This window comes from Brassica napus, chromosome A3 (assembly GCF_020379485.1).
Source record: "Brassica napus cultivar Da-Ae chromosome A3, Da-Ae, whole genome shotgun sequence".
NCBI classification, from domain to species: Eukaryota; Viridiplantae; Streptophyta; class Magnoliopsida; order Brassicales; family Brassicaceae; genus Brassica; species Brassica napus.
Genome location: NC_063436.1, coordinates 6,796,278 through 6,820,243, shown reverse-complemented (window position 1 = coordinate 6,820,243; position 23,966 = coordinate 6,796,278). Strand labels below are relative to the sequence as shown.

The window sequence follows — 23,966 nt, the reverse complement described above, 5'->3', positions numbered from 1 at the left end:
TTTAAGAACAGACCCCAAACCAAAGATCTCTAACTGACACAGCATCTTATATTTCCATAGACCAAAATCACCTTTGCCATCGAATTTTTCCACTTCAAATTTCTTTGAAATTGCTTCCATCTTTCTTATAACCCGTAAACTTATTTTCTTTTGTTTGCAGGTTGCTGTAACACGCCGTAGTCTTCAAGCTTCAATCACCAACGAGCTGAGTCTTCTTCTCCGCACCAGATAAGAATTCTCCTTGCTTGTTTATTGAATCTTGCCCTCGAATCTCTGTAACTAGGATCTCTGTTAACCTGGCTCTGATACCACTTGTAGAGAATCGACCTTGGCTGTTTCTTGTAACAAGTAAATCGACACAACAATATGTTGGGCGAGTCCTCTCCAAACCGGAGACAAACTCTATATCACTATGAATCGAAAACGTTACAAGCTTCGCACTAGTTGCGTGTTCTATGCTTTAGAGAGTTTATATGTTTCTGTTACTACAAAGAAGAGATGAGACCTATATTTATACAACCTGATTTGAGCTAGTTCTAGTTGGAGAAGGATTTATCAATCCACCGTCATATGCATCTGATCTTGTTTTCTATTAGAACTTGGACTCCTTATTGCACAAGACTAAGCCCATCTTGTTTTATCTTTCTGGTTCAGTCGAAGCCCATTTAACCAGCCCAGTCCTGGATGGCCCAAGAGGCACCAAAGCCTCACAAAAGTATATAACTAAATTGTTTAAGTGTAATAATCCGGATTAACGAGGTGTAGATCCGATTTTCAAGGGTAACGAGATTTTCTACATGTGCGGAGTGTGAGTTGAAGTGGAGAAGCGTGCATTTGTTCAGACTTGCGCCTTACGTGAAGATAGGTCATTGCTCATAGGTAGCTGCATGGGGACTTGATTAATTAGCTAAAATAGTAAGAAAATTAAACTAAGATTCGTACGATTATTTATCTCACACATCATCGTTTTATCCGCGTACAAACATATAGCATCTTGTGTTAGCTTACCACATTTTCCAAATCGTTTCACACGTTTTCCTAAAATCTCATTAATTTCTTTATAATCTAGTCAAACAAAGAAAATCGTTATTCCCGCTGGAGACTTTTTAATGTACAACGTTAAATATTTTATTAAACACTGAACATGCTTCAAAAACTATCCGCTTGTGAGTTGTGATTTACATACTTTTATATGGGGTTTGTAATATTAACATTTGAATATACATAGCTTTTATCTTCTCTGACGTGAAAACCCGGGAAGTTATGTGTAAATTAAGTTTTGAAAATTCAATTTTAAAACAAAGATTTTTTTTGTAAATAAGTTAATAGTCAATATATAAGAAGGACATGCCATGTTTGCATGATGCCATTGACGTGAATACGATTAGAGTTATCGAGTTTCCAATTGCGGAAAACGCTAAGGTTTGTTTTTTTTAACTGACAGACAATAGCAATATGTCAATATTCATGGAATGACCCTATTATGCTGAGGGTTTAACTAGTCTTGTACGTATAAAATAATTTTATATCTATTGCCAATTTGCTGTATAATGAGTTCTTTGATTTCAGGAGGACTAAGAAAATCAAAGAACTAAGAGACAATTAAATATGAGTATGTGGGCTGATCTCAGCGATAAATTAGACGAGAAGGTTTTGGAAGACTTGACGTCCAATGTGAAACAAATGCAAGACGATGTATTAAAGGAGATACTCACACTTAATGCTAACACTGAGTATCTTAGGCCTTTTCTCCATGGGAGTTCTGATAAAGAGCTTTTTAAAAAGAATGTTCCGGTGACGACCTACGACGATGTGAAGCTTTTCATCGATCGTGTCGCAAATGGAGAGCCCTTTGACGTTATTTCTGGCAAACCTGTTACCGGATTCTCACTAAGGTATACACTTTAAGTCTCTTCTTAGTTTCTTTTTTTCCTTATTGATTACTATTTGATCGAAATTAATGCTCTAAAATGTTTGTTTTTCTATTGTAGTTCCGGAACATCTGGAGGAAAACGGAAGATGTTTCCATGTAACAAGAAATACTTGGAAAATTTGAACTTCATCTATTGTTACCGCTCACTCGTTATAAGCAAGTAATGATTTAAAAAGTGTATTTTTGTTTTAATAAAACAATTGTGCATTTGTAAAGTAATAATCAAAGTCTCTTTTGGTTTCATAGGCATTTTGATGGTCTTGAGCATGGAAAGGGAATGGTGTTTAACTTCTGTGTTCCAGAGCAAACAACTCCCTCTGGGCTGCCAGTTTCAGCTGCGACGACGCTCTTCTTCAAGAGTGATTACTTCAAGAACCGACCATCGTATTGGCATTGGTCATTCACAAGTCCTGATGAAGTCATACTGTGTTTAGACAACAAACAGAGTTTGTACTGTCATCTTCTGTGTGGCATAGTTCTAAGAGACGAGGTTGTGAAGGTTGGTACAGCCTTTGTTTCCACCTTGCTCCGTGTAATTACTTTTCTTGAAAAACATTGGAAAGAAATTTGCACTAATATTCGTTATGGCCATCTTAGCGAGTGGATCACTGATATTAGCTGTAGGGATTCTGTTTCCAAGATCCTTGGAGAACCTAATCCTGAATTGGCTGATCTCATAGAAAATGAATGCAACCAAAAGTCATGGGAAGGTATAATTCAAAGACTTTGGCCTAAAACCAAATTCATCGAAAGCATTGCAACCGGTCAAATGGCTCAACACATCCCAACGTTGGAGTTTTACTCTAACAAGCTGCCTTTGATTTCGTCGAGTTATGTTTCTTCGGAAACAATGTTTGGGATTAATATAAATCCTCTTTGCAAACCACAAGATGTGTCATACACGTTTATGCCCCACTTTTCATATTTTGAGTTCTTACTTGTTGATGCTGGTGATGAAGTCGAAATTGTTGATCTTGTGGATGTCAAGCTAGGGTGTCATTACGAGACTTTGGTCACAAATCACTCTGGTGAGTTACACTTTTACTTAACAAATAATTTTACATTTTTATTTTCAGCTGATGGATTGGTATTATTTTTTTTGCTAGGCCTACACCGATATAAGATGGGTGATATTGTACAAGTGACTGGATTTTACAACAACGCACCTCAGTTTAGATTTGCCCGTAGAGGAAATTTGGTTCTAAGTGTTCATATGGAGATAACTACGGATCAAGCTCTTTTAAATGCGGTGACACATGCAAAGATGGTTCTTGAATCATCAAATTTGATGTTGATGGACTTCACAGGCTATGCTGATATTTCTACCACTCCAGGTCACTATGTTCTTTACTGGGAACTCAAAGGCAAATATAGCAATGACATAGCTAAAATTGATGATAAGGTTTTAGTAGAATGTTGTTACGTCGTGGAGGAATCGCTGGATAATTTTTACAAAGAATATAGGAAAAATGGATCAATTGGAGCTCTAGAGATAAGAGTGGTGCAACAAGGAACTTTTGATTCTCTCATGGAGTTTTTCATCAGTCAAGGTGCTTCTTCAACTCAATACAAGACGCCCATTTGCATCAAATCTACCGAGGCCATAGCGATCTTAGAAAGAAAGGTTCGTGCTCGATTCTTTACCGATAAGTCCCTTTCTTTGAAGTTTTCATCTTAATATTTATATTTTGTATGCATTGGCAAAATTTCGCAAATAAGAGGAGACAAAAACTCAAGCTTTTCTATCTTTATTTTAAAGTGTATTTTTACTTGTGCAAGTGCAATTTGGTTTCTTACTACTTACTAGTGTGGCTGTGTTATATTTTCTCTAATGCCACTTCAAGGATTAATGTCCTTGCAGCCCACCTTTTTGCGATATAAACTTTTTGAGCCTGGAGAAATTTGAGTAAATGCTTAAAGAAAATACTGGAAAAATTAAGGGAGGCCTTGAATGTTAAGAAAACCAAAATCCAGGAAAATCATATAAGTTGGGACCCACGATCATACAAATAAAAAGAAATAAAGAAGATAGAAAAGTGATTTGGGGAACTTTTGGTGTAGGAACGAGAGAAAAATGTGTGTAGATTTAGAGAATAGTTACAGAATGTGTGTGAAACATATGTTATGTGATAAATTATATCAATTCCAGCGAATGTAAATACCATAGACGAGTAGCTCTTAGTGAAGAGCTGAATGATACTTTGTTATCTGAAATCACGAGAGGCTACATGCTTTACAGCTTAAAACTCAGTTAGGAACTGTCTTTATAGCACAGCCAGAGTTTCCACCATAACAGAGCCATCTTAACAGAGGAAAAAACATCTGAAGTAACAAGTTGAGATCAAAGAGATACTAGTAAATAAATAAATACGATCAGAACAAAATTTCTGAAAGTTTCTGAATGTTCTTCTTAGGACTTACACTCTTACATACTTGAGAGTACAATCTAGTTTTCTAGTAGACTGAAATACTAAGAACATAATAGTTAACTACAAATGAATGTAAATCTTCACACTTAAGTGGCTGATCTCGAGTTATTGAGTTATTAACGATGATATCAAATGGTTGAGTAATTGACATCTTAACAAATAGACTGCATTTTTATTGTTCATGATCAATGTGGCATATGATTTTACCTGGAGTTGCAGGTGTTGGATCAAATAAAAGGCCCAATGGCTTTTATTTAAAATGTAATGAAAAATGACTTGGGCTAAATATTATTAAGCCCAAAATCAAGTCATTTAAGTATATGAGAAATGTCCCACGTCGGGGAAGTAGATAAGAGAAGAGTTATTTATATATGTGTCTATGACATAAGATTGTAAACGGCTTGAAGAGAGATGTAGGCTTTCTATGTGCATGTTGCCACCGGCTGGTTGGGCGTGGGCGTGGACATGGGTCTTGAGTCAAGGCTTCTGGGACCAAGTAAAACTCAATGTTTTTGCCCGACAAGTAACTTATCTAGAAAATAAAAATATCATTCATTTTATTCTCTCGGAATATTTAAACGAGATAAGAGTGAATCTTGGGGAATAATTTTTGAAATTCAACTTCCCGTAATCTCCGCGAAATTTCCGCCCACGTGCAGCAACTGTTGCGGGAAGTGACTCTTGTTCTTCTATTTAAAATAAACCTGATTCTCTTCATTCATTTCACTACTTTTTACATCAAAACCAACAATAAAAAATTCCTTAGCGTAAGTCATAAGTCTGAAAGTGTTTCGTAGAGTTTATAGTTCGATAGGGCGTTCACGAGTGAAGCGTGATCGTTTCCCATGGTTATATCTTGGGACTCGATATTCATACAGTCTCGTCTCATTACGGAGCAAATATTTAAAGTTAAGTAAAGAGATTATATCTCGACTTCATGTCTATCATTTTGTCTTATTTGAATCGTCTATTTTCTTAAACATAGCTTTTATCATATCGTTTATGTCAATGACCAATAGCAATCCGCTAGAATCAGATAGTTACAAAAAGAGAGATTCGAGCAAGCAATAGGGTACTAGATGAAGCACAAGATGGATCGACTTATATGTAAACCGTGCAGAATCTTGTTTATTTTTTTAGAAAAGTTGGACACACATGATTGCGAGATATCAATGCAACAAGAAGACTCGAAAGCCATTTCAGACTAAGATAAGTAATCGTCGTGTAATTGTAAAAAAGAAAGAAAAGATTTGCGTAGTTGAAATCGTCGTGTATGAAAATTTCTTTTGATTCATAATTCAATCTCGATTGTTAGTAATATTGTATTTAGATTCAACAAAAACAATGTTGTAATTAAGTTGTCGTTATATGAATATGATTGTGACGGTGATATCTAAGCCCTTGTCATCTTAAAGTTTATAATTGGATGGGAGAAACCATTCAGCATTTCTTCTTGGTATTTCTAAACATTGTTTGGTTTTAAATTTGGTACCAATCTAAATTTTATAAAGACACCAAAATCTAAGATCTTAATTAATGAATATATATAGATTTTGATATATATATATATAGTACTCTCATTCACTACATATGATTAATATTGAAGAAAATATACGAAGAGAAGATGATTAATAAGATAATATTATCATATCTTAAACATAATTGAGACCCAATATATATAAAGCAAAAGATTACAAAGTAACATGACAAACTTTTCAACAACAAAATAAAAACAAGACAAACTAGGGCATGCTGAGGTCAGCGTAGATAGACCCTTTTTTATTTATGCTATAGACCATACTCTTCATCCATGATATATGAGTTCCCACTTCACTTGACGCTGCAACAATATAAAAGAAGTAAATCATGGTCTTTATCTATATCGCGTAATTAATCACGTAAAAATAAAACAAAAGAATGTGAAATTTCACTTAAAGAAAAAAAAAGCTTACGTGTTGCAGTTAGTGCTCATGGAGATAGGATAGGGAATGCTAACACCGCACTTTCCAGGAAGGCTAGAGGCTAGACTTGGATTGACGCTCTTTGCAGCGGTCTTTAGGCATTTACATGCTTGTTGGCGGTCCGGTGTGGTTTTAGCCATACTGTTCAATTTTGAAACTCCGGCGCAGCATGAAGCTGGCACCGGCCCGCCTTTCATTAGATAGCCGGCACATGGAACCAAGTTACTTGTCACTGTGCCACATGAGATTGCTGCATCTACTGATGCAACTATGCACACAGTCAAAACAAGGCATGTGAAAAAACTCAGAGCCGAAGCCATTGTCTTTTGCTTTTCTCTTTTGTCTTGTGATAAGAAAATAAGGAGACTTAGTTGCTTTTGTGATTCTAAGCTTGTGTTATGATGTTGGATGTGAGAAAAGTGTGAGTTGATGATGGGTTTTATATAGGGATTTTAGAATGGGAAAAGGATGACTAACTACTAACTAGAATATGTTAAGACTGTTATTAGTTGGATTTGCATTTAATGCATTTCATTCCTTCTAGGCTTGTCTACTAACCAGAAGAATTTGTTTCATAATCACAATTTTTATGTACATATACGTTAGTCTGTCAGAGATTACGTAAATATCTAATATTATACTTTTGAGAATTTATTAGTTTACAACACCTTGGTTGTTTTTAGATATATAATATTAGGTTTGAGCGATATTACAAGATTTGTAGTGATAGTATATTTGTTTGTTAATATTTTTTGTCTTAACATTGACAAAATTAAAAAAGAAGATTATCTAGCGATATAGTATAACTATAAATAAAGAAAATGGAAAAATTGTAAATTACAATAAAATATTTATTTTGGTTTCGCACACGATAAATCAATAATTTATCAACTATTAGGTTCGTACTGTGCGAATTAAATTTGAATACCGTCCAATTAAATAGTGTGTGTAGCAGAAGGACACGCGTATCCAACAGTAAACATCAGAACTCTTCCAACTATCCCCATCACACTCTCCAATTACATTGGGCCACCTTTTTGTTTTTCCATTAATTAACTAAGGAGAAAACTATGTCCATTAACTATGCCGAGTGCCGACAAAACAATTTTGCCCAAAAACTTTAAATAATAAAGTCATAGTTTTGTCGGCACTCGGCATAGAAACAAATATTTAAAGAGTTTCATAGTTTCTACCTGCATCACACATAAGAAAAAAAAAATTATACTCCATTTGAAGAGTTTCATGCATCAAATATTGTTTCCCATCATACAGCGAGAAAATAGGTTTGGTTCTCCAAGCATCTCTATTCCGTAAATTTATCGCTCGCAGAATAGTCTTTAGTTCTTTACTTATAGTCGACTGTGAAAAACTCTGATTGAAAAATGTCAATTGCTAAACAATTAAATAAAAGTTACTATCAATAAAAACATAATTACAATTTTATGCTAAGGTCAGGTATAAAATCATATTTAATTATTTGCAATCAACAGATTTTTTTTTTAAAAAAAAATTGTACAGAAATTTAAGTACTTCAAATTAAAGCTAGTATGTGTGATCACAAAAGTTTTTTTTTCTAAACTTGTGATCATAAACATAAGTTCACAAAACAGATAAACTAATACATAAGGTCCAATTGATAATGGATGTAGCTTTAAAATTTTGGATGTAGAAAAAAATCTGTAGACTTTTTACTCTTACTTTTAGATTTTATTGCTGTAGAATTTTATGGAAAACTCCAAAAAATTGCTCTGGATTTTTAGCTCTACAGAACACTTGTACAGTTGTATGTTATTCAAAGAACTGTAATTTTGAAATTTTTTTATTAAATCTTGTTTGCTGTGAATTTAGTGATGAAGAAATAAATGAAGTTGTGGACAGCACCTACATCCAATACCAATTACACCCATAAATTCAAGCTGATACACAAAGTCACACATAATGTCATGTTTTAAATATACACAATAAACAAAAAGTGTTATTTTAAACAGCTAAATATTTTAATATTTAAATGCCAAATAAATCGTATTTTAAGCTTTTTAGTTTTAAATTATTTATATCTGCTTTAAAATTTTAAATTACCTAATAACATCATGCATATATAAATATAGACTTTATGACTATATAAATTATTTAATCGCCAGTTTTTATATATAAATATTATGGAAAAATAAAATACAGTAGTTAGGAATGATTAGTGATTAATACATATAAATTTATTTGTTTCATCTATGGAAAATGATAAATACTTTTTACTTTATTTTACAATAATATTTTAGTAAATAAAATATACAGACAAAATTGATTTCTAAAAAATATCATGTTTAAGTAGTACAGAACCTGTACTACAGATATATACATAATATATACACTTATTTTATTAACTTTCATATCTACAAACACATGCACATCTATATACTTTACACGTATATATGTACGTAGTTTATATCTTCATTGGATATAAACTTGACGATTGCGATTGGAAAATAAATAAAGAGACTTGAATTCTGAAAATAATTCACTTTTCCTGTCATGTAATTCATATTTCATTTAAATATAACATAATGTGTTATTTAGAGTGGTAACTATGAGTGCCGTTCAAAAAAAGATTTGTAACTATGAGTTTGTTTCGTTCGTAATTTTTTTTTCTTTTGATAATCCAGGGTATCCAACAGACCAAAGTCTAATGGGAATTATATACCGGCTATTCCCTATCTACCGGTGCCAGACAGGCCCATTTGTTTGTAATGGGGATTATATACCGATGTCGACTAACAATACAAACAAGTAAATAGAAATTTGGTAGGTTTCGAATCCGGTGCTTAGAACCTTTTCCAAACCCACCGTACGTACTTCTCATAATTTAGAAAACAATGTTATTATACGACGAAGAGAGTCACAAAGCTTAATGTTAGCATGCATCCGTTGCGACTTGCGAAGTATAATTGGAGTGCATTGGAACTTGATGATTTGCTCCGTCCACAACACAGATGTCTTAGTTCTTAAACATAATTAAGATACAAGTTAAGAAAGCAAAACAACATAATCTAGGGCATGCTTTTAACATTTGTACCAAAAAAATACAATAAACTAGGGCATGCTAAGATCGGCATACGTAGATGTTTTCTGTTTACCTTACATTATATTTGCTCAACCATATTATTCACCTACACAATGATATGGAGTATGTGATAAATTAAATAATGGAACTCGAGATCAAGCCATCGACTAATTAATCAGCCATAAAGAGAGAAAAATTAACTTACTTATGGGATAGGAACAGTAGGAACACCGCACCTTCAAGGAAGTATCTTTATTTTCTCTCATTGTGTATCCATTGGAATTGCTCTAACACAGAACTTGTGTAGTTGGAGAAAATATTTTTAATTTAAATTTTAATAATAATACTGATTGCTGCTAGTAGTGAAGGTTTCATGGATATTTTAAAAAGATTTAGGCATTGAATAGCTACCAAAACGAATAAAAAGAAAGATGAATTTTTCTTTATTCTTTAAAATTACAGAATTTACGAATAAATATTTTAAAGGATTTTTTTTATCATAGCCAACTATTTTTAGTACCTTCAAACTAATTGTAATTTTATAAACTAATTTTTGACGTCATTTACAATTTCTAATTATTATCTAATAAAATAAATCAAAATACAAAAAGTATTTTAAAAATAGATTTTTAAATTGTATATCATTTAAAAACATTTAAATCGAGGAGGTAGTTATTACATTTTAAAATATCAACTAAAATGTTTTATTTATCATGTTTTGGCTGTAAATTGTTAGCTTCAACAACAAAAACGGAGCTTTTGAAAAACATCAAACGGGGAAATGCTATATATGCGTTGTGAGTTCTAATAAGCTGGATCCTCTTACAATTCCAAAACCAAGATTTATAAAATATCCAGATATGTAGTAAAAGACATAGTGCTACATACAAACATTCATCATCAAATATTCATTCGAACACGTAATATACCAAAAAAAACGAATTAATGGTTATAGAAATGGAAACTTACTCAAATGACAGCAATTTACACAACATGGTAGGTAAGTACTCCAAATTCACAAGCACTTACATAAATAATAGTCACGGATCAATTTAAATTTTGAAAAACGATAAATCAGCATCCGAGTAACTACAATTTAAAAAAAAAAAAAGAACCGGTTAACTCGGTAAACCAGTAAATTCAACAAACAAATAAATAAATAAATAGAGATTAAAAACCTTCCATATTCTCCACCTCTTTGTCAGAGAAGAAGTTTCGAAAACCTCCACACACTCACTCACTCACTCACTCACTCACTCACTCACGCTTTACACTCTCTTCATCTTCTCCTTCTTCGATCTTTGACTCGAAGCAATACATACAATGCCGCCGCCGCGGTTTTCTATCTTCGCTTTCGCTCTTCTCTTCGGACTCTCTCTCGCCGAGGATCCTGCCATCTCCTACGTTTACGAGCTCTCTTACGTCACTGCTTCTCCTCTCGGCGTTCCTCAGCAGGTTTTTCGTCTCGATCTTATCCGATCCTCTTTTTTATTAAACACGTAGTGATTCTCAAGCTCGTGTATCGTTTACTTGCTCCGTAGGGATCTGGTGATTCCGTTTTGATCGATTCTGTTTTTGTTGCAGGTTATAGCAGTTAACGGAATATTCCCTGGCCCCGTTGTAACCGCCACAACAAACTATAACGTCGAAGTTAACGTGTTCAATCGTTTAGATGAGCCTCTTCTACTCACTTGGTGACTCATCTTTTTTATTTTTTTGTTTCTCTGTTTGTGATTTTTACTGACTTTGTTAGAATAAAAGGAATGGGATAGAGATGCGGCGTAACTCGTGGCAAGACGGTGTTCTCGGCACGAACTGTCCCATCCCTCCGCAATGGAACTTCACTTACAGCTTCCAAGTCAAAGATCAGATCGGTAGTTTCTTCTACTTCCCTTCCCTCAACTTCCAGAGAGCTTCTGGTGGTTTTGGTCCCATCGTAATCGATAACCAGTATCGTATTCCTCTCCCGTTCGCTACCCCTGATGGAGAATTCACCTTCATGATTGGTGATTGGTATACTCAGAACCACACCGTAAGTGTACTACTTGCTTGGTTCTATTATTGGTGTTATTTAAGTTCTAATGGTGGAAAGTTTGTTGCTTTATTAGGTGTTAAGGAGTGTACTTGACTCTGGTAAAGAGCTAGCGATGCCTGATGGAGTCCTCATCAATGGGAAAGGTCCTTACAAGTACAACAGCAGTGTACCTGATGGGATTCAACACGAGACTGTCAATGTTGATCCAGGGAAAACGTATAGGATCCGTGTTCACAATGTTGGTGTCTCGACAAGCTTGAACTTTAGGATTCAGAGTCATAAGCTGCTCTTAGTCGAAACCGAGGGTCGCTACACCTCACAGACAAACTTCACTGATTTTGATATCCATGTGGGGCAGTCTTACTCTTTCTTGGTGACAATGGACCAAAACGCCTCGAGTGACTACTACATTGTGGCTAGTGCTAGATTTGTGGATGAAGAAGTGTGGCAAAGAGTCACAGGTGTTGGCATTCTCCATTATTCGAATTCCAAAGGTCCTGCTTCTGGTCCTCTTCCGGTTCCGTTGACTGATGTTTCTCACCCTTGGACTGTAATGAACCAACAGAGAGCCATCAAGTAATGTCTAACAAAACTCTCTCAAGCAAGTGTGTATAAGTGTAAATCCTGATTCTTTTTTTTTTTTTTGTGTCATGTGTGCAGGCAGAACACATCTTCGAGTGGAGCTCGTCCGAATCCACAAGGATCATATCACTACGGGCAGATAAATATCACAGGAACATACATTTTTAGAAGCATGCCTCCGACAATAATCAATGGGTCGCTTCGTGCTACGCTTAACGGTGTTTCGTTTCTGAATCCAAGCACGCCCATGAGGCTTGCGGATAAGCATAGGGTCAAAGGAGTTTATAAGATGGATTTCCCATCAAGACCTGTTGACAGTAGACCTCCCCGTGTGGGAAGCTCTATCATCAACGCAACGTACAGGAGATTTGTTCAAATTATATTCCAGAACAATGACACCAAAGTCCAGAGCTTCCATATTGATGGATACTCTTTCTACGTCGTTGCGTAAGATAATCATCATGCCTTTCTTATAATTTTCACATTGTTCTATCAGTTTTTTTTTTAATTTCTCTGACATGTGTTGTAGAATGGACTTTGGTAACTGGACTGAAGACAGAAAAGGTTCTTATAACAACTGGGATGCAATAGCACGAAGCACAGTAGAGGTTGATTCACATTTACAATCTCTTGTACATACCATTTGGTAGTTTACTTTGTTTGTGTGTTTGATGTTTGCTTTCAGGTTTACCCAGGGGCATGGACTGCTGTATTGATGTCACTTGATAATGCCGGAGTTTGGAATCTCAGAGTTGAGAATCTTGACAGATGGTATCTTGGTCAAGAAACATACATCCGAATCATAAACCCCGAGGAGAACGGTAAAACAGAGATGGGTCAGCCCAAAAATGTTCTTTACTGTGGTGCTCTCAAGAGCTTGCAGAAGTGAGCATTACAATCTTCGCTGATCTCTCCTTCCTCTCATATCACCTTTTGATGATGATGTGTGGAAATTTTGAGAAACTTTTCTTTTGTGACTTTGTGCAGGCAACAAGTCCATAGCTCTGCATCATCATTGCTAAATGGAAATTTGATTCTAATTTTCAGCTTCTTGATGGTTCTGCTCGCCTCGGTTTGCTGAGTCTCTTTCTGATCTCCCATTGGTTAGGTCGTATAACTGTAGGACTCTCTTATTTCTTCTTCTTTGATTTCATTAATTGGTTCTGTTCTCAGATCTTTTGCTTCTCATGGTTCAAAACAACTTTAGTTCGTGGGGGTTGGTTTATGTCTCAAGCATTGTAACTAAATATTTTTATGCGTCTTCTACATTTTCCACGTTTGTTCATCCATAGTAATAACTTTATTTCATATTCAAGAGTCGTAGAATTTTTATATCATTGTAGCTTTAAGCACGATAACAAAGAAAACAAACCATAGATAGCCTTAGAGTCCAGAATTGAAGGGTATGCCGGTGCCTGGGAGCCACGCAGTACCGGCGATGAAGCTTCCAACAGTGAAAGCAGATGCATCGGAAGCTCTATTCAACACATGAAACCCTTTCCAACGAACACGCCCGCTCGTGGACGAAGCTGGTCCTATATTATTATATTCCGCGTAGAACAATGTGTCTAAACCGAAATCCGAACCTTTAAGCCACGGCGACCAACCCAACGGACAAACAACACTATCCAAATACGTCTGGAGAACCACGGTGCGTGAGTACTTCATCCACGGCCTCCCCATGTACGTCTTAACGTTACCGATCACCGGTATTAGATCAGGAGCCGGTAGGATAGTTGAGTTATGAATGGAAATTCCAGTGTTCTGAAATGGATATGCACGAGCTTGCGCGGTTATTACATTGGCTTGACCCTCGAGCGGGCGGCGTGGGAGGATGAGACAGTTTTGGAAGACTGCGGCCGCGTTTCCAAATATGAAATCTACGGTTCCGTAAATGTAGCAGTCACGGTAAAACTGGCGTTGGGAGTGGACCAATAATGTGTCTTGGTATCCTTCAATTGAGCATTGGTAGAAGATTGATAGGTCTGAGGATGATCGGAGTGCCACGGCTTGGCCCTTGGCTGGACCCGCCGTGTTCCGGAATGTTAGGCCTTTGGCTATGAAGTGAAGTCCCTCGATACCTGGATCACACGCATTAATGGAGCCAGATGTTACATAGCGAGTGAAAAAATGAAACAAATTTTCAAATGGTAACGCTTACTTATTTTGCGGGAAATAAAGCACGACCGTTACGTTTTTATTTCTAATTTTTTTAGCTAGTTCTAATAATTGATACAGATCCCAATTTATGATTTAACTTGAAAATCCAATACGTACGGAAAATTTCGAATTTTTATTACTGACATAACAGAAACTTGTTGTGTTAAAACTACTAAAATTTGTTAGATCCAGTCCATGCTAATAAATAAGAAATGAATAAAATAAAGGAGCTTTAATTAATTATTTACCAGCAGTGGCGGAATTGTAGGTGGTGTAACCATCTTTGACACTACGATAACCGGTGATAATGGTAGATCTCATTCCATCTCCGACCAACATTATATTATCGTTATTGCGACGTACGTTTATGTTTTCTTCATATACTCCTCTCTTCACGTATATAATAAACCTCCCTGACGTCACCTTTCTCCGTCCAGCCACGTCAATAGCCGCTTGCACCGTCGTGACGTGTCCCGACCCGTCTTTGGCCACCACGAGGTTAGCTCGGACAGCACGCTCAGATTGCGATTGTAGAAGTCTTCTCTCTTTCCCGGAAACCCACGTCGGAAAATCCTTCCGATTACCATTGTTTGCGGCGGTCAAGAGGGCTCCGTTGACGGCTAAGCAGTTGCTCATGAGATTGGATATTTCGGTCTTTGAAACGATAGGTGTGATGAAATCGGAAACGTTGAAATCTGTTGTGCCGTGTCGGCAGGTCTCGGTGTTTGTAAGTGCGGTGCTCAGCCACGTCTGAGCATCGAAGTCGGTGCAACTAGCTTTTGGGGACATGCACTCTAGCGTCCGGTTCAGCTGCATGATAGTGTCTCCGTAGAGGTCGATGCAGTCTGCGAAAACGGCTTGTTTCTGGCCATCAGTACAGTTAAGGCTGGAACTAGCCAGCGCGTCCCGAGCAGATATCGCCCGATGCATGGCTGCTTCAACAAGCATTACTCGAAAATCGGATAGTTGTGTGGGAGGTCGAAAACCGTTACGGTTTATAAAGTAGCGTTTGCATGGATCAGGGTAAGGAGTTTTGTAGCACCACTGGTCAATGCCGGATACAGTGGTGAGAAGATGGAGACAGAGTAGAAATGGTAATAGTAAACGTAGAAGATAAGAGATTTTGTGCATCATCTTATCCTAGCTAAGGAATTGAATGTAATTCGGAGTAAAATGCTAAAGATGTATTGTGGTGTGGTATTAACATTAAAGCAAACACAATTTATATTGCAAGGTCCATGACTCATGAGTGAGATTTACATTTTCGTCGATATTGTTTTAGCTCGACGGCTGTTTTCTTATGACGTGAACGTTTCTATCACTATAAAATTTTGGGATGGTCTTTTAATATACTGATAGAAATACAAATGCCGGATCATTCTTTTTAATTATTATTACTTATCATTCTTTTTAATTATTATTACTTATTATTCTTATAATTTGACAAAATAAATACAAAACATATCAACAAATGTTTGTCTAAAATATTACCATGACTCTAGTAGTGTAGTTTAGACATATCAACAACGTTTTCCTTTGTTTAGTAATGGACTAAGGGTAGAGAGTATTGCAAATGTGGTTTTATGGACATATAAAAATAAAACCAAATGGTGGTGTGGTAGCCTAGTGGCAATTTTCTGGAATTTGATATGTACTCATATCATGGATTAAATTTTTTTTCAGAACTAAATTATCATGGCCAGTCTGGGCTTGGCTTCGGCCTAAGTGGTTTATATGGGGGTTTTAACAAATTATTCGTCCACTTGCTGACATTAGTCGGTGAGTTTTTCAAATTCAGATCAGACAGTATGATACGTTTTCGGGGTAGTTCACTCTGTAGAATTAAATGTATTCCTCCCGGAGCCGACCAGATCAACCGATAGGATTTATAAAAAAACAGATAAAAATAATAAAATGAATACAAATTTTTTTTGGTAATCATGAAAACTGGATATTACTTTAGCTCAAAATAGACTTTTCAAATATATAATAGCATATATATTTCTAAAATAAAATATTTTTGAAATATTGGACTATGAGAGTCTACAATAATACATTGTCCAAAGATAAGGTAAATTATCAAAAAAAACTTGGGCCAATATCTTCCTCGAACTAGGTCTCTTTCATTGTGGTATGAACTCTAAACGCCCTGCCGTTTTCATATCTATAAAACAACACGTATTTCACACAATAGCACAGAGCTTTTGTCCCCTACGGCAAAACCTTGAAGTCCCTCCCTCCTGCGTCACAAGCCGCACAAAAACTAGCAAGAGAATGTGGAAGCTGACGTCACGATTCCGGCCACATATCAACTCGAACTCATGGTTGATCCGACACTTCAGCAGTGGAGACGCCACGGGTCTCTACGGCTTCGACCATCTTAAAACAGCCAAAGGGTTTCAACGTTTCGTAGCTGATGCCATTGAAAGGTTCGATTTTTATGTCACTAGAGACAGTGTTGTTATGTTATTTTGGTTATTGAAGAAATTTTATTTCTTCTCAGGTCTGGGGAGTTAGTGAGCTACATATCGGGAATGCCTTCCTCTCCAGATATTATTAAAGCCATGGATGAGATTTCAGACACGGTAGGGGTTATGTTTCTTATTACAAGCTCTCTTTGTTGTTTGTTGACTTGTAGTGATTGATGTCTTCTGAATTTGAATCTTGTAGGTTTGCTGTGTTGTTGACTCTGCTGAACTCTGTAGACAAACTCATCCTGACAGGTTTTTTTATTCTCTCTATTTCTCAATACTTGGTTTGGTTATGTTCTATTGATTTTTCCTTAAACCGGTTTACTTTGCTCCCATGTAATATAGGGAATTTGTTGAGGCAGCTCATAAAGCAGCAATTGATATGAATGACTATCTACATGTGAGGTGACCAATGATTTTGCTCATTGACCATTCTTCTTATTAAGACATGATTGAACTTTCCTTTTTTTTTTTTTCACCATTGTTCTTGTTAAGACATAGCTGTCTGAAAATATCTGCAATTTTATCCTTGGCATTAGCTTAACTTTTTTCATGTGGGGTTGGTTGATTTTACAGCAACTTAACACAAATCAAACATTGTATGCTGCGGTGAGAAAAGCAGAGCAAGATTCCAACTTGCTCACAGAAGAAGCAAGCAGGACAGCTCATCACCTCCGAATGGACTTTGAACGGGGTGGCATTCATCTATCCCCTGGTTTGTGTTAATATCTACATTGCCGTTGATTTATTAACATGTCCTTTTTGTAATTTATTATATTCCTTTTGCAGAGAAGCTAGATAAAGTGAATAACTTAACAACCAACATCTTTCAGCTATGCAGCGAGTGAGTAGTACCCATGAATATACACAATTGTTGATTCTTCGTGCTGTTAGTAGTACTAACATCCTTAATGATCTATATGATTCAGGTTCAGTGGAAACATTGCTGATGATCCAGGACACGTTGATATATTTCCAGTGTCACGCGTCCCTAGACACCTGCATCATCTTCTCACCCCTGTCTACGGAGGGAGTCCGAGAGGGTATAAAGGATCAGCTCATGCCTCGAAACATAGGGGATTTCGAATACCTACTGATCAACGAACCCTTTCTTCCATTTTGCAATGGACATCTGACGAAGAGGTTTCTCTACTTTAACCTTATACTGATACAAGTGGAAAAAACAAGGGAAATGTCATTTTTAATACTTTTTTTTATTTATTTATTTTCCAGGTTAGGAAAATGGTGTATGTTGAAGGGAACTCTGTTCCTCACGCGAATCACGGTGTTCTTGAGAAGCTTATTGCTTCACGCCATGAGCTTGCCCTGGTTAGTTGCTTATTTTTAATCTGAGTGACTATATTCCATTTATTGTTAACTTTTTTTTTTGGGTTGATGTCAGATGATGGGGTGTAATTCATACGCTGACTTCATGGTGGAGCCAAACTTAGCAAAATCGCCAAAGGTTGTGACATCGTTCCTACAAGAACTGAGCAGGACAGTCAAACCAAAGGCGGACCAAGTAAGCTGACCTGACCTCCGCACAAAATGCTCTTATTGTGGAAACTAAAGGCTCTAATAATAATGTTCCAATCTCCGTAGGAGTTCATTGCAATTAGAGACTTTAAAAGAGAGAAGTGTGGTGATAAATCAGCAGAACTAGAGCCATGGGATGAAACTTATTATACTTCAATGATGAAATCCTCCGTCAATGATGTGGACACCTCTGTAAGTTGTTTCTGCTATTTGATTTTCTCTCTATTGTGCAAAGATTTTATCTTATCATTGCTCTGTTGGAATATTACTACTTTTACAGGTCGTAGCATCATATTTTCCTCTGCCTCAGTGTATTGAAGGACTAAAAGTGCTTGTTGAATCATTATTTGGTGCAACGTTTCACACCGTTCCTCTGGCCCCGGGTGAATCCTGGCACCCAGATGTGATCAAAATGTCTCTTCATCACCCGGACGAGGTATGTTGTTTACACAACTAAGATAATCCTTGCATACATCTTGTTACAAATCTTGTCAATTGTTGTCTACTTCAGGGTGATCTAGGGTATCTTTACCTTGACTTGTACTCGAGAAAAGGCAAGTACCCTGGCTGTGCTAGCTTCGCTATCAAAGGAGGTCGCAAGATCTCTGATACAGAATACCAACTTCCTGTATGTAGCTTTGATCAAAATTCATTTTAAACCATATTCTTACACTCTAGCGTGCTGATCTGATTCTATTGCAGGTTTTGGCTCTTGTTTGCAATTTTTCACGAGCTAGTGATTCGTCAGTGGTGAAGCTTAATCACTCTGAAGTTGAAGTTTTGTTCCACGAGTTCGGACATGCTCTTCATTCTCTACTCTCACGAACGGTGCTGCACAAAAACTCATCAATACAGGAAGCTAATTATAATCTTTTTTCGTTGCTGATTGCTTTGTGTTCTGGATGTTTGCAGGATTACCAACACTTCTCCGGTACCCGGGTGGCTCTTGACTTAGCAGAAATGCCTTCAAATCTATTTGAGTGAGTATAATAACTTTCTCAACTATATAATTCTCTTTTGTTGGCAAAAAAACCTTCTAATGAATGTCTTCCCTCAGGTACTACGCATGGGACTATCGCCTCCTGAAGAGGTTTGCTCGGCATCACTCAACCGGTGAGACAATCCCCGAGAAGTTGGTGAAGTCATTACAAGGTGCCAGGAACATGTTTGCAGCTACTGAAATGCAACGCCAGGTCTGATTATATTTGATTCAACTCTCAAATATAACTCCTACGTCTGATTATCAACATCAGTTTTGGTTTTTCTGGTAGGTGTTTTATGCGTTGATCGACCAAATGCTATTCGGGGAACAACCAGAGACACCAAGAGACGTGAGTAAACTCGTGGCTGAACTAAAACGAGAACACACTAGCTGGAACCATGTAGAAGGAACACATTGGCATATACGATTCAGTCACTTACTGAACTACGGAGCAGGTCTCTCTCTCTCTCTCTATTATAAATAAAATGCATCATCCAAGTATTTTTTTCTATTTTCCTGTAACGTTGGTGTGTGTATGTGTGCAGGGTACTATAGTTACATATACGCCAAGTGCTTTGCGTCGACCATATGGCAATCAGTGTGCGAAGAGGATCCGCTTTCGTTGAGCACGGGAACGTTGCTCAGAGAGAAGTTCTTCAAACACGGAGGAGCTAAAGATCCAGCGGAGCTGCTCAAGGATCTTGCGGGGAAAGAGATCATTAGTGTTCATGGTGAAGGCATAGTCCCTGCCTTTTAAATGAGCTGAAACTGTGATAGAAGGTGGAAAAGTATGTTTTGTAACAAAACAAAAGAACTTTTTGACTACTAGTGACTTAAGGTCATAACGAGTGTGTTTCTACCTTTTAGACTACTAAAATTCAATTCGGCTAAATCGGTCCGAACAAAACCTGAACCAAGAGAATTTTTTATTTGGTTTGAAAATGTTATACCAAATAATACTTTTATTTTTTTCATTATTTTTGTTTCTCGCTTTATTTTGGAGTAAAATATGAAATGAGGTTAGGGCCACATCATTTCTCGCTTGCATACATTATTTTTGTTTCTCGCTTCATAATTCAATATTTGGCATATATATACTGTATATAAGTGAATTTTAGAATCGAACCGAACTGACATCAAACAAAACAAAAATATGAATTCATACTTGATATTGATTTGAACTCTTAAATATTTGAACGATCATGCACGTTTGTATTTAGGATGTTGGATATTATCCAAACTTGAACCTAATTATAAGTACCTAACCATACCGAAAAAAACAACAAGCAAATTTCTTACGACCCAAAAATTTGAATTAGTACATTAGAAATAAATACTAAAAACCTAAATAAGTATTTCGAACATTCAGTTTTGTAGTTATTTTGTTCTAACTCATACATGAATAGAATATGAATGGAGTATTATTGTGACTGAAAATGAATCTTACATAGAGTTATAAAATCTACCTAAATAATATTCAAAATCGAGTAAAATCCGAAGAATGGAACCGAAATTTGAACTGAACCACCATTACACATTTAGGCAAACCTTAACTGGCGTGTAGTGTTTCCTTGTAAAACGAAAACGAAATGTAGTCTCAAAGAAACCGGCGCGCATTGTGACTTTAAACTGGTTTACGATAACACGCCGCCGTTTTAGAGTTAGGCTTGGAAAACATCCAATATCCTCTTCCTCAATTATCCGACCACAAAACAAATCAACTGACAAAAGAAAATGGCGCTACAAATCCAATCTTCGTGTTCCTTCCCCGCGAGACCCTATCATCTCCACCACCTCTACGCGAGCATAAACCCTAGATTCTCAATCAAATGTCAGAATTCCCAAATCGAAACCGAGACGACAGAGGATCCGTCACAACCCAGGAAACCGAGCTCCTCCGGGGTTGGATTCGGGCCGCCGGCTCCTTCGTCTTCTCCGGCTAAGAAAGGGAAAGGGAAGAAAGAGGTGATCAGGCGCTCTCCTGTGGAGAAGCCTGTGTTCATCAGTGAGGAAGGAGCGGCCAAGGCGGAGGAGCTGAGACGGAACGAGAATGCTTTTCTTCTTGCTTGGCTTGGCCTTGGTGGCGTCATCCTCGTCCAAGGCCTTCTTCTAGCTGCTTCAGGTACCTCTTTAAGAGTACCTTAGGGGCAGTCTTGGTTTGGTTAAATTGGTATAGAAACGTTAGGGGCAAGAACAATCATTAGGGATAAAATAACAGAAGAGTGAAGTTTGGTCTGAAATTCGACAAGCTTTATGTTTGTTTGTCTTAGTTTTTTTGTCTTATCACTCTTTGAGATGGTGTTGTGTTTCCCTGTAAATATAGTTGTAACTAAGTGATTCTTCAGTGCTTATACGTGAGTATAAATATTTACGAAATATTTAAATCATAATAATTGATTAGTATTTTGTTTTCAGTTTATATAAGTTTTAAGTCGTTTTATAATTTATATGTATGGAAAATAAATAAGAGAGTTTTTAACATCGGTCTGAATAGCGCAGTTGTTAATAACATCTCTTGGCGTTCTTTGTTTTTATATCACGTTTCTGCAGGCTTTCTTCCGGAAGAGTTGGATAAGTTGTTTGTGAAGTATGTGTATCCGGTGTTTACTCCTTCGGTTGGATTATTCGTGGCTGGAACAACTGCATATGGAGTTCTCAAGTACTTACAAAATGAGAAACTGAAGGATCAAAATTGATTCAAACCATGGATATTTTGAGGTAGCCTGTGATTGTGAGAGGTTGGTGTTTAATGGTTTAGGGTAAGTGTGTTTGCAAATGAAGTGGATGGATACTCTAGTAAGAAGAGTTTGTGTATTGATCTGATCTTTGTCCTTGTATATGCAAAGAGATGGTTGTGTAAAAATAAAAATATGTTAGAAGATATATTCAGGTTCTATTATCATTTTATCCTAAACAAAAATCAGAGTCGAGCTATGTAATGTCTTCTGCCATAAACATAGAAAAATTGTTCATTTTAATCATCATATTATGTTGACTAAACCGTTTGGATACACTAAAAAAATCAACCTATTGTAAACTGAAGAGCATCCCTAACATTTTTGCAACCACAGGTCCACATGGCCCTAACACCCAAAGCATGCTGATTTCACACTCGGAAACAAATGATATATGCAAACTTAAATCAGATATTTTAAAATATAAATACAAATTATATTAACATTTCAGTTGATCTTTTAAAAGTTAAAACTTGTGATAACTCTTTAAAAATATAATTTGGTATGAAATTTAAAATTCAAATGTTTTTTTAATCTTTAAAAAAATTGATACAGATTTTTATTTTTTAGAAATGTATCTAATTAAATATTAATATAATTTATGACAGGGACTATGCATTGGACTAAATATGGGCTCAGCTAAAATCTAAAAGCCCATTAAGATGTAGCAAAAGAAAAACCTAGTTTAGTTTCCGTGTCTCTTACTTTATAAGCTAACATCACCTGTCTCCTACAAAGTTCGTCGCCCAGTTTCTTCATCAACTCAGCGGCTCCTATCTTCTTCGTTCTCTGGTAAAACCTCATTTAAGGATCTATACAGTCTTAATATCTGTATGCTCGTTTGAATCGAACTGTTCTCTAGAAATGGTTTCTTAAGCTTAGTTTTCTATATATTGTTGTTTCGAATTGATATATAATAATCGTGTTTTGTGTTGATGTATGATGTTTAGCTTAAGGAACTTGAAAAGAAAGGTAGTAGAAAGCTATGGCTTACGCACCACCAATGAAGCAAGGAAAGACTGGATTTGAGGAGCCCCAAGAGCAGATTCACAAGATCAGAATCACTCTCTCCTCCAAGAACGTCAAAAACCTTGAGAAGGGTGAGATTCGTTTTCTTGATTCATCCATGAAGTTTGGTTCTTTACCTTAGATCTGTTAAAGGGTTTATCTACAATATGTATAGATAGCGTACTGGAACTTGGGTTTAGTCAATAGTATTACACTGAAACATGAAATGGTTGGTCGTTTACTTAAAGGATGTGTTGTGTTTTTGATGGTTAGTGTGCACTGATTTGGTCCGTGGAGCGAAAGACAAGAGATTGAGAGTGAAAGGACCAGTGAGGATGCCAACTAAAGTTCTCAAGATTACCACAAGGAAAGCTCCTTGTGGTGAAGGTCAGTAATCAAATCTCCCTTCTCTTTTTTTTTTTTTAGGAATTTCACATCTTGTTGTGTATATGTTAGGTAAATTGTCTATGTGATTCAGAACCTACTCTGCTTTGAGTTTATTATTATTTCGTTGCAATTAAAAAGGAAGTTCCTACATGTTTGTCTAATTTTTTTTTTTGTTTTGTGGATATGTAGGAACCAACACATGGGACAGGTTTGAGCTCCGTGTACACAAGCGTGTGATCGATCTCTTCAGCTCTCCTGATGTTGTGAAGCAGATCACTTCCATCACCATTGAGCCTGGTGTTGAGGTCGAGGTCACCATCGCTGATTCTTAGATCCATGCGCTTTAATTTACAATCTTGTCTTTGAATTCCATCGACTTCTCTCTTTTTTGTTACAAGGTTCAGACTTGGTACTTTTTTTTCCTATATGTTATCCTTTTGAATTTGTTATTGTTAAAACACTTAATTTTCTAGTTTTGTTTTGCTAAAGCATTGAGCCCGTACTACACTATTTAGATTTTAGACAATTGAGTTATAACTTTTCTTCATTCGTAGGGTTAGGGAAATGCAATCCGTCATTCGTAGGGTTTGGATTTTTCTAGGTCTAATATAACAATTTTCTGAAGATTTAAAATTTAATTACAAAAAATGGTATTATTATTGTTATAATAATCCTTAGAAACTCAACCT

At 36.3% G+C, this 23,966-nt stretch overlaps 7 protein-coding genes across 7 annotated transcripts; 5 read left to right on the top strand and 2 right to left on the bottom strand.

Annotated features, from left to right (window-relative positions):
* The first annotated feature begins 717 nt into the window (after positions 1 to 717).
* Positions 718 to 6,084, top strand: LOC106351034 (4-substituted benzoates-glutamate ligase GH3.12-like). Its single transcript, XM_048774237.1, has 3 exons — positions 718 to 1,895; positions 1,992 to 2,093; positions 2,180 to 6,084. Exons 1-3 carry the CDS (start codon positions 1,609 to 1,611, stop codon positions 3,609 to 3,611), a joined length of 1,821 nt encoding a protein of 606 aa, XP_048630194.1. The 5' UTR covers positions 718 to 1,608; the 3' UTR covers positions 3,612 to 6,084.
* Positions 5,988 to 6,756, bottom strand: LOC106345884 (non-specific lipid-transfer protein 3-like). Its single transcript, XM_013785090.3, has 2 exons — positions 6,315 to 6,756; positions 5,988 to 6,202 (listed from the first exon to the last, which is right to left on the bottom strand). The coding sequence occupies exons 1-2, from the start codon at positions 6,641 to 6,643 to the stop codon at positions 6,193 to 6,195; spliced, it is 339 nt and encodes a 112-aa protein (XP_013640544.1). The 5' UTR covers positions 6,644 to 6,756; the 3' UTR covers positions 5,988 to 6,192.
* Positions 6,757 to 10,311: 3,555 nt separating this feature from the next.
* LOC106345883 (monocopper oxidase-like protein SKS2) lies at positions 10,312 to 13,306 on the top strand. Its single transcript, XM_013785089.3, has 8 exons — positions 10,312 to 10,836; positions 10,966 to 11,075; positions 11,143 to 11,413; positions 11,490 to 11,992; positions 12,077 to 12,445; positions 12,528 to 12,606; positions 12,684 to 12,883; positions 12,986 to 13,306. Exons 1-8 carry the CDS (start codon positions 10,705 to 10,707, stop codon positions 13,077 to 13,079), a joined length of 1,758 nt encoding a protein of 585 aa, XP_013640543.1. The 5' UTR covers positions 10,312 to 10,704; the 3' UTR covers positions 13,080 to 13,306.
* LOC106345885 (probable pectinesterase/pectinesterase inhibitor 59) lies at positions 13,302 to 15,473 on the bottom strand. The gene is made up of 2 exons (XM_013785092.3): positions 14,407 to 15,473; positions 13,302 to 14,079 (listed from the first exon to the last, which is right to left on the bottom strand). Exons 1-2 carry the CDS (start codon positions 15,290 to 15,292, stop codon positions 13,382 to 13,384), a joined length of 1,584 nt encoding a protein of 527 aa, XP_013640546.1. The 5' UTR covers positions 15,293 to 15,473; the 3' UTR covers positions 13,302 to 13,381.
* Positions 15,474 to 16,312: 839 nt separating this feature from the next.
* LOC106345886 (mitochondrial intermediate peptidase, mitochondrial-like) lies at positions 16,313 to 20,121 on the top strand. Its single transcript, XM_013785093.3, has 17 exons — positions 16,313 to 16,587; positions 16,662 to 16,743; positions 16,829 to 16,881; positions 16,975 to 17,029; positions 17,206 to 17,344; positions 17,419 to 17,473; positions 17,559 to 17,772; positions 17,863 to 17,958; positions 18,032 to 18,151; positions 18,232 to 18,357; positions 18,446 to 18,601; positions 18,677 to 18,793; positions 18,868 to 18,993; positions 19,078 to 19,145; positions 19,223 to 19,358; positions 19,437 to 19,602; positions 19,693 to 20,121. Exons 1-17 carry the CDS (start codon positions 16,433 to 16,435, stop codon positions 19,902 to 19,904), a joined length of 2,076 nt encoding a protein of 691 aa, XP_013640547.1. The 5' UTR covers positions 16,313 to 16,432; the 3' UTR covers positions 19,905 to 20,121.
* Positions 20,122 to 20,815: 694 nt separating this feature from the next.
* Positions 20,816 to 22,049, top strand: LOC106345887 (protein LPA2). Its single transcript, XM_013785094.3, has 2 exons — positions 20,816 to 21,269; positions 21,698 to 22,049. The coding sequence occupies exons 1-2, from the start codon at positions 20,882 to 20,884 to the stop codon at positions 21,841 to 21,843; spliced, it is 534 nt and encodes a 177-aa protein (XP_013640548.1). The 5' UTR covers positions 20,816 to 20,881; the 3' UTR covers positions 21,844 to 22,049.
* Positions 22,050 to 22,532: 483 nt separating this feature from the next.
* Positions 22,533 to 23,768, top strand: LOC106345888 (40S ribosomal protein S20-1-like). The gene is made up of 4 exons (XM_013785095.3): positions 22,533 to 22,674; positions 22,833 to 22,982; positions 23,164 to 23,277; positions 23,467 to 23,768. The coding sequence occupies exons 2-4, from the start codon at positions 22,868 to 22,870 to the stop codon at positions 23,607 to 23,609; spliced, it is 372 nt and encodes a 123-aa protein (XP_013640549.1). The 5' UTR covers positions 22,533 to 22,674; positions 22,833 to 22,867; the 3' UTR covers positions 23,610 to 23,768.
* Positions 23,769 to 23,966: the final 198 nt, after the last annotated feature.

Coding starts and splice junctions, on each gene's coding strand:
- LOC106345885 (XM_013785092.3), bottom strand. CDS start 15,292: ATGATGCACAAAATCTCTTATCTTCTACGTTTACTATTACCATTTCTA. Junction 14,080..14,406: donor CTACAATTCCGCCACTGCTG/GTAAATAATTAA, acceptor CGTGTGATCCAG/GTATCGAGGGACTTCACTTC.
- LOC106345886 (XM_013785093.3), top strand. CDS start 16,433: ATGTGGAAGCTGACGTCACGATTCCGGCCACATATCAACTCGAACTCA. Junction 17,345..17,418: donor TGGCATTCATCTATCCCCTG/GTTTGTGTTAAT, acceptor TTCCTTTTGCAG/AGAAGCTAGATAAAGTGAAT. Junction 18,602..18,676: donor CTCTTCATCACCCGGACGAG/GTATGTTGTTTA, acceptor TGTCTACTTCAG/GGTGATCTAGGGTATCTTTA.
- LOC106345887 (XM_013785094.3), top strand. CDS start 20,882: ATGGCGCTACAAATCCAATCTTCGTGTTCCTTCCCCGCGAGACCCTAT. Junction 21,270..21,697: donor CCTTCTTCTAGCTGCTTCAG/GTACCTCTTTAA, acceptor ACGTTTCTGCAG/GCTTTCTTCCGGAAGAGTTG.
- LOC106345888 (XM_013785095.3), top strand. CDS start 22,868: ATGGCTTACGCACCACCAATGAAGCAAGGAAAGACTGGATTTGAGGAG. Junction 22,983..23,163: donor CGTCAAAAACCTTGAGAAGG/GTGAGATTCGTT, acceptor TTTGATGGTTAG/TGTGCACTGATTTGGTCCGT. Junction 23,278..23,466: donor GAAAGCTCCTTGTGGTGAAG/GTCAGTAATCAA, acceptor GTGGATATGTAG/GAACCAACACATGGGACAGG.
- LOC106351034 (XM_048774237.1), top strand. CDS start 1,609: ATGAGTATGTGGGCTGATCTCAGCGATAAATTAGACGAGAAGGTTTTG. Junction 1,896..1,991: donor GTTACCGGATTCTCACTAAG/GTATACACTTTA, acceptor TTTCTATTGTAG/TTCCGGAACATCTGGAGGAA. Junction 2,094..2,179: donor CGCTCACTCGTTATAAGCAA/GTAATGATTTAA, acceptor TTGGTTTCATAG/GCATTTTGATGGTCTTGAGC.
- LOC106345883 (XM_013785089.3), top strand. CDS start 10,705: ATGCCGCCGCCGCGGTTTTCTATCTTCGCTTTCGCTCTTCTCTTCGGA. Junction 10,837..10,965: donor CTCTCGGCGTTCCTCAGCAG/GTTTTTCGTCTC, acceptor TTTTTGTTGCAG/GTTATAGCAGTTAACGGAAT. Junction 12,607..12,683: donor TAGCACGAAGCACAGTAGAG/GTTGATTCACAT, acceptor GTTTGCTTTCAG/GTTTACCCAGGGGCATGGAC.
- LOC106345884 (XM_013785090.3), bottom strand. CDS start 6,643: ATGGCTTCGGCTCTGAGTTTTTTCACATGCCTTGTTTTGACTGTGTGC.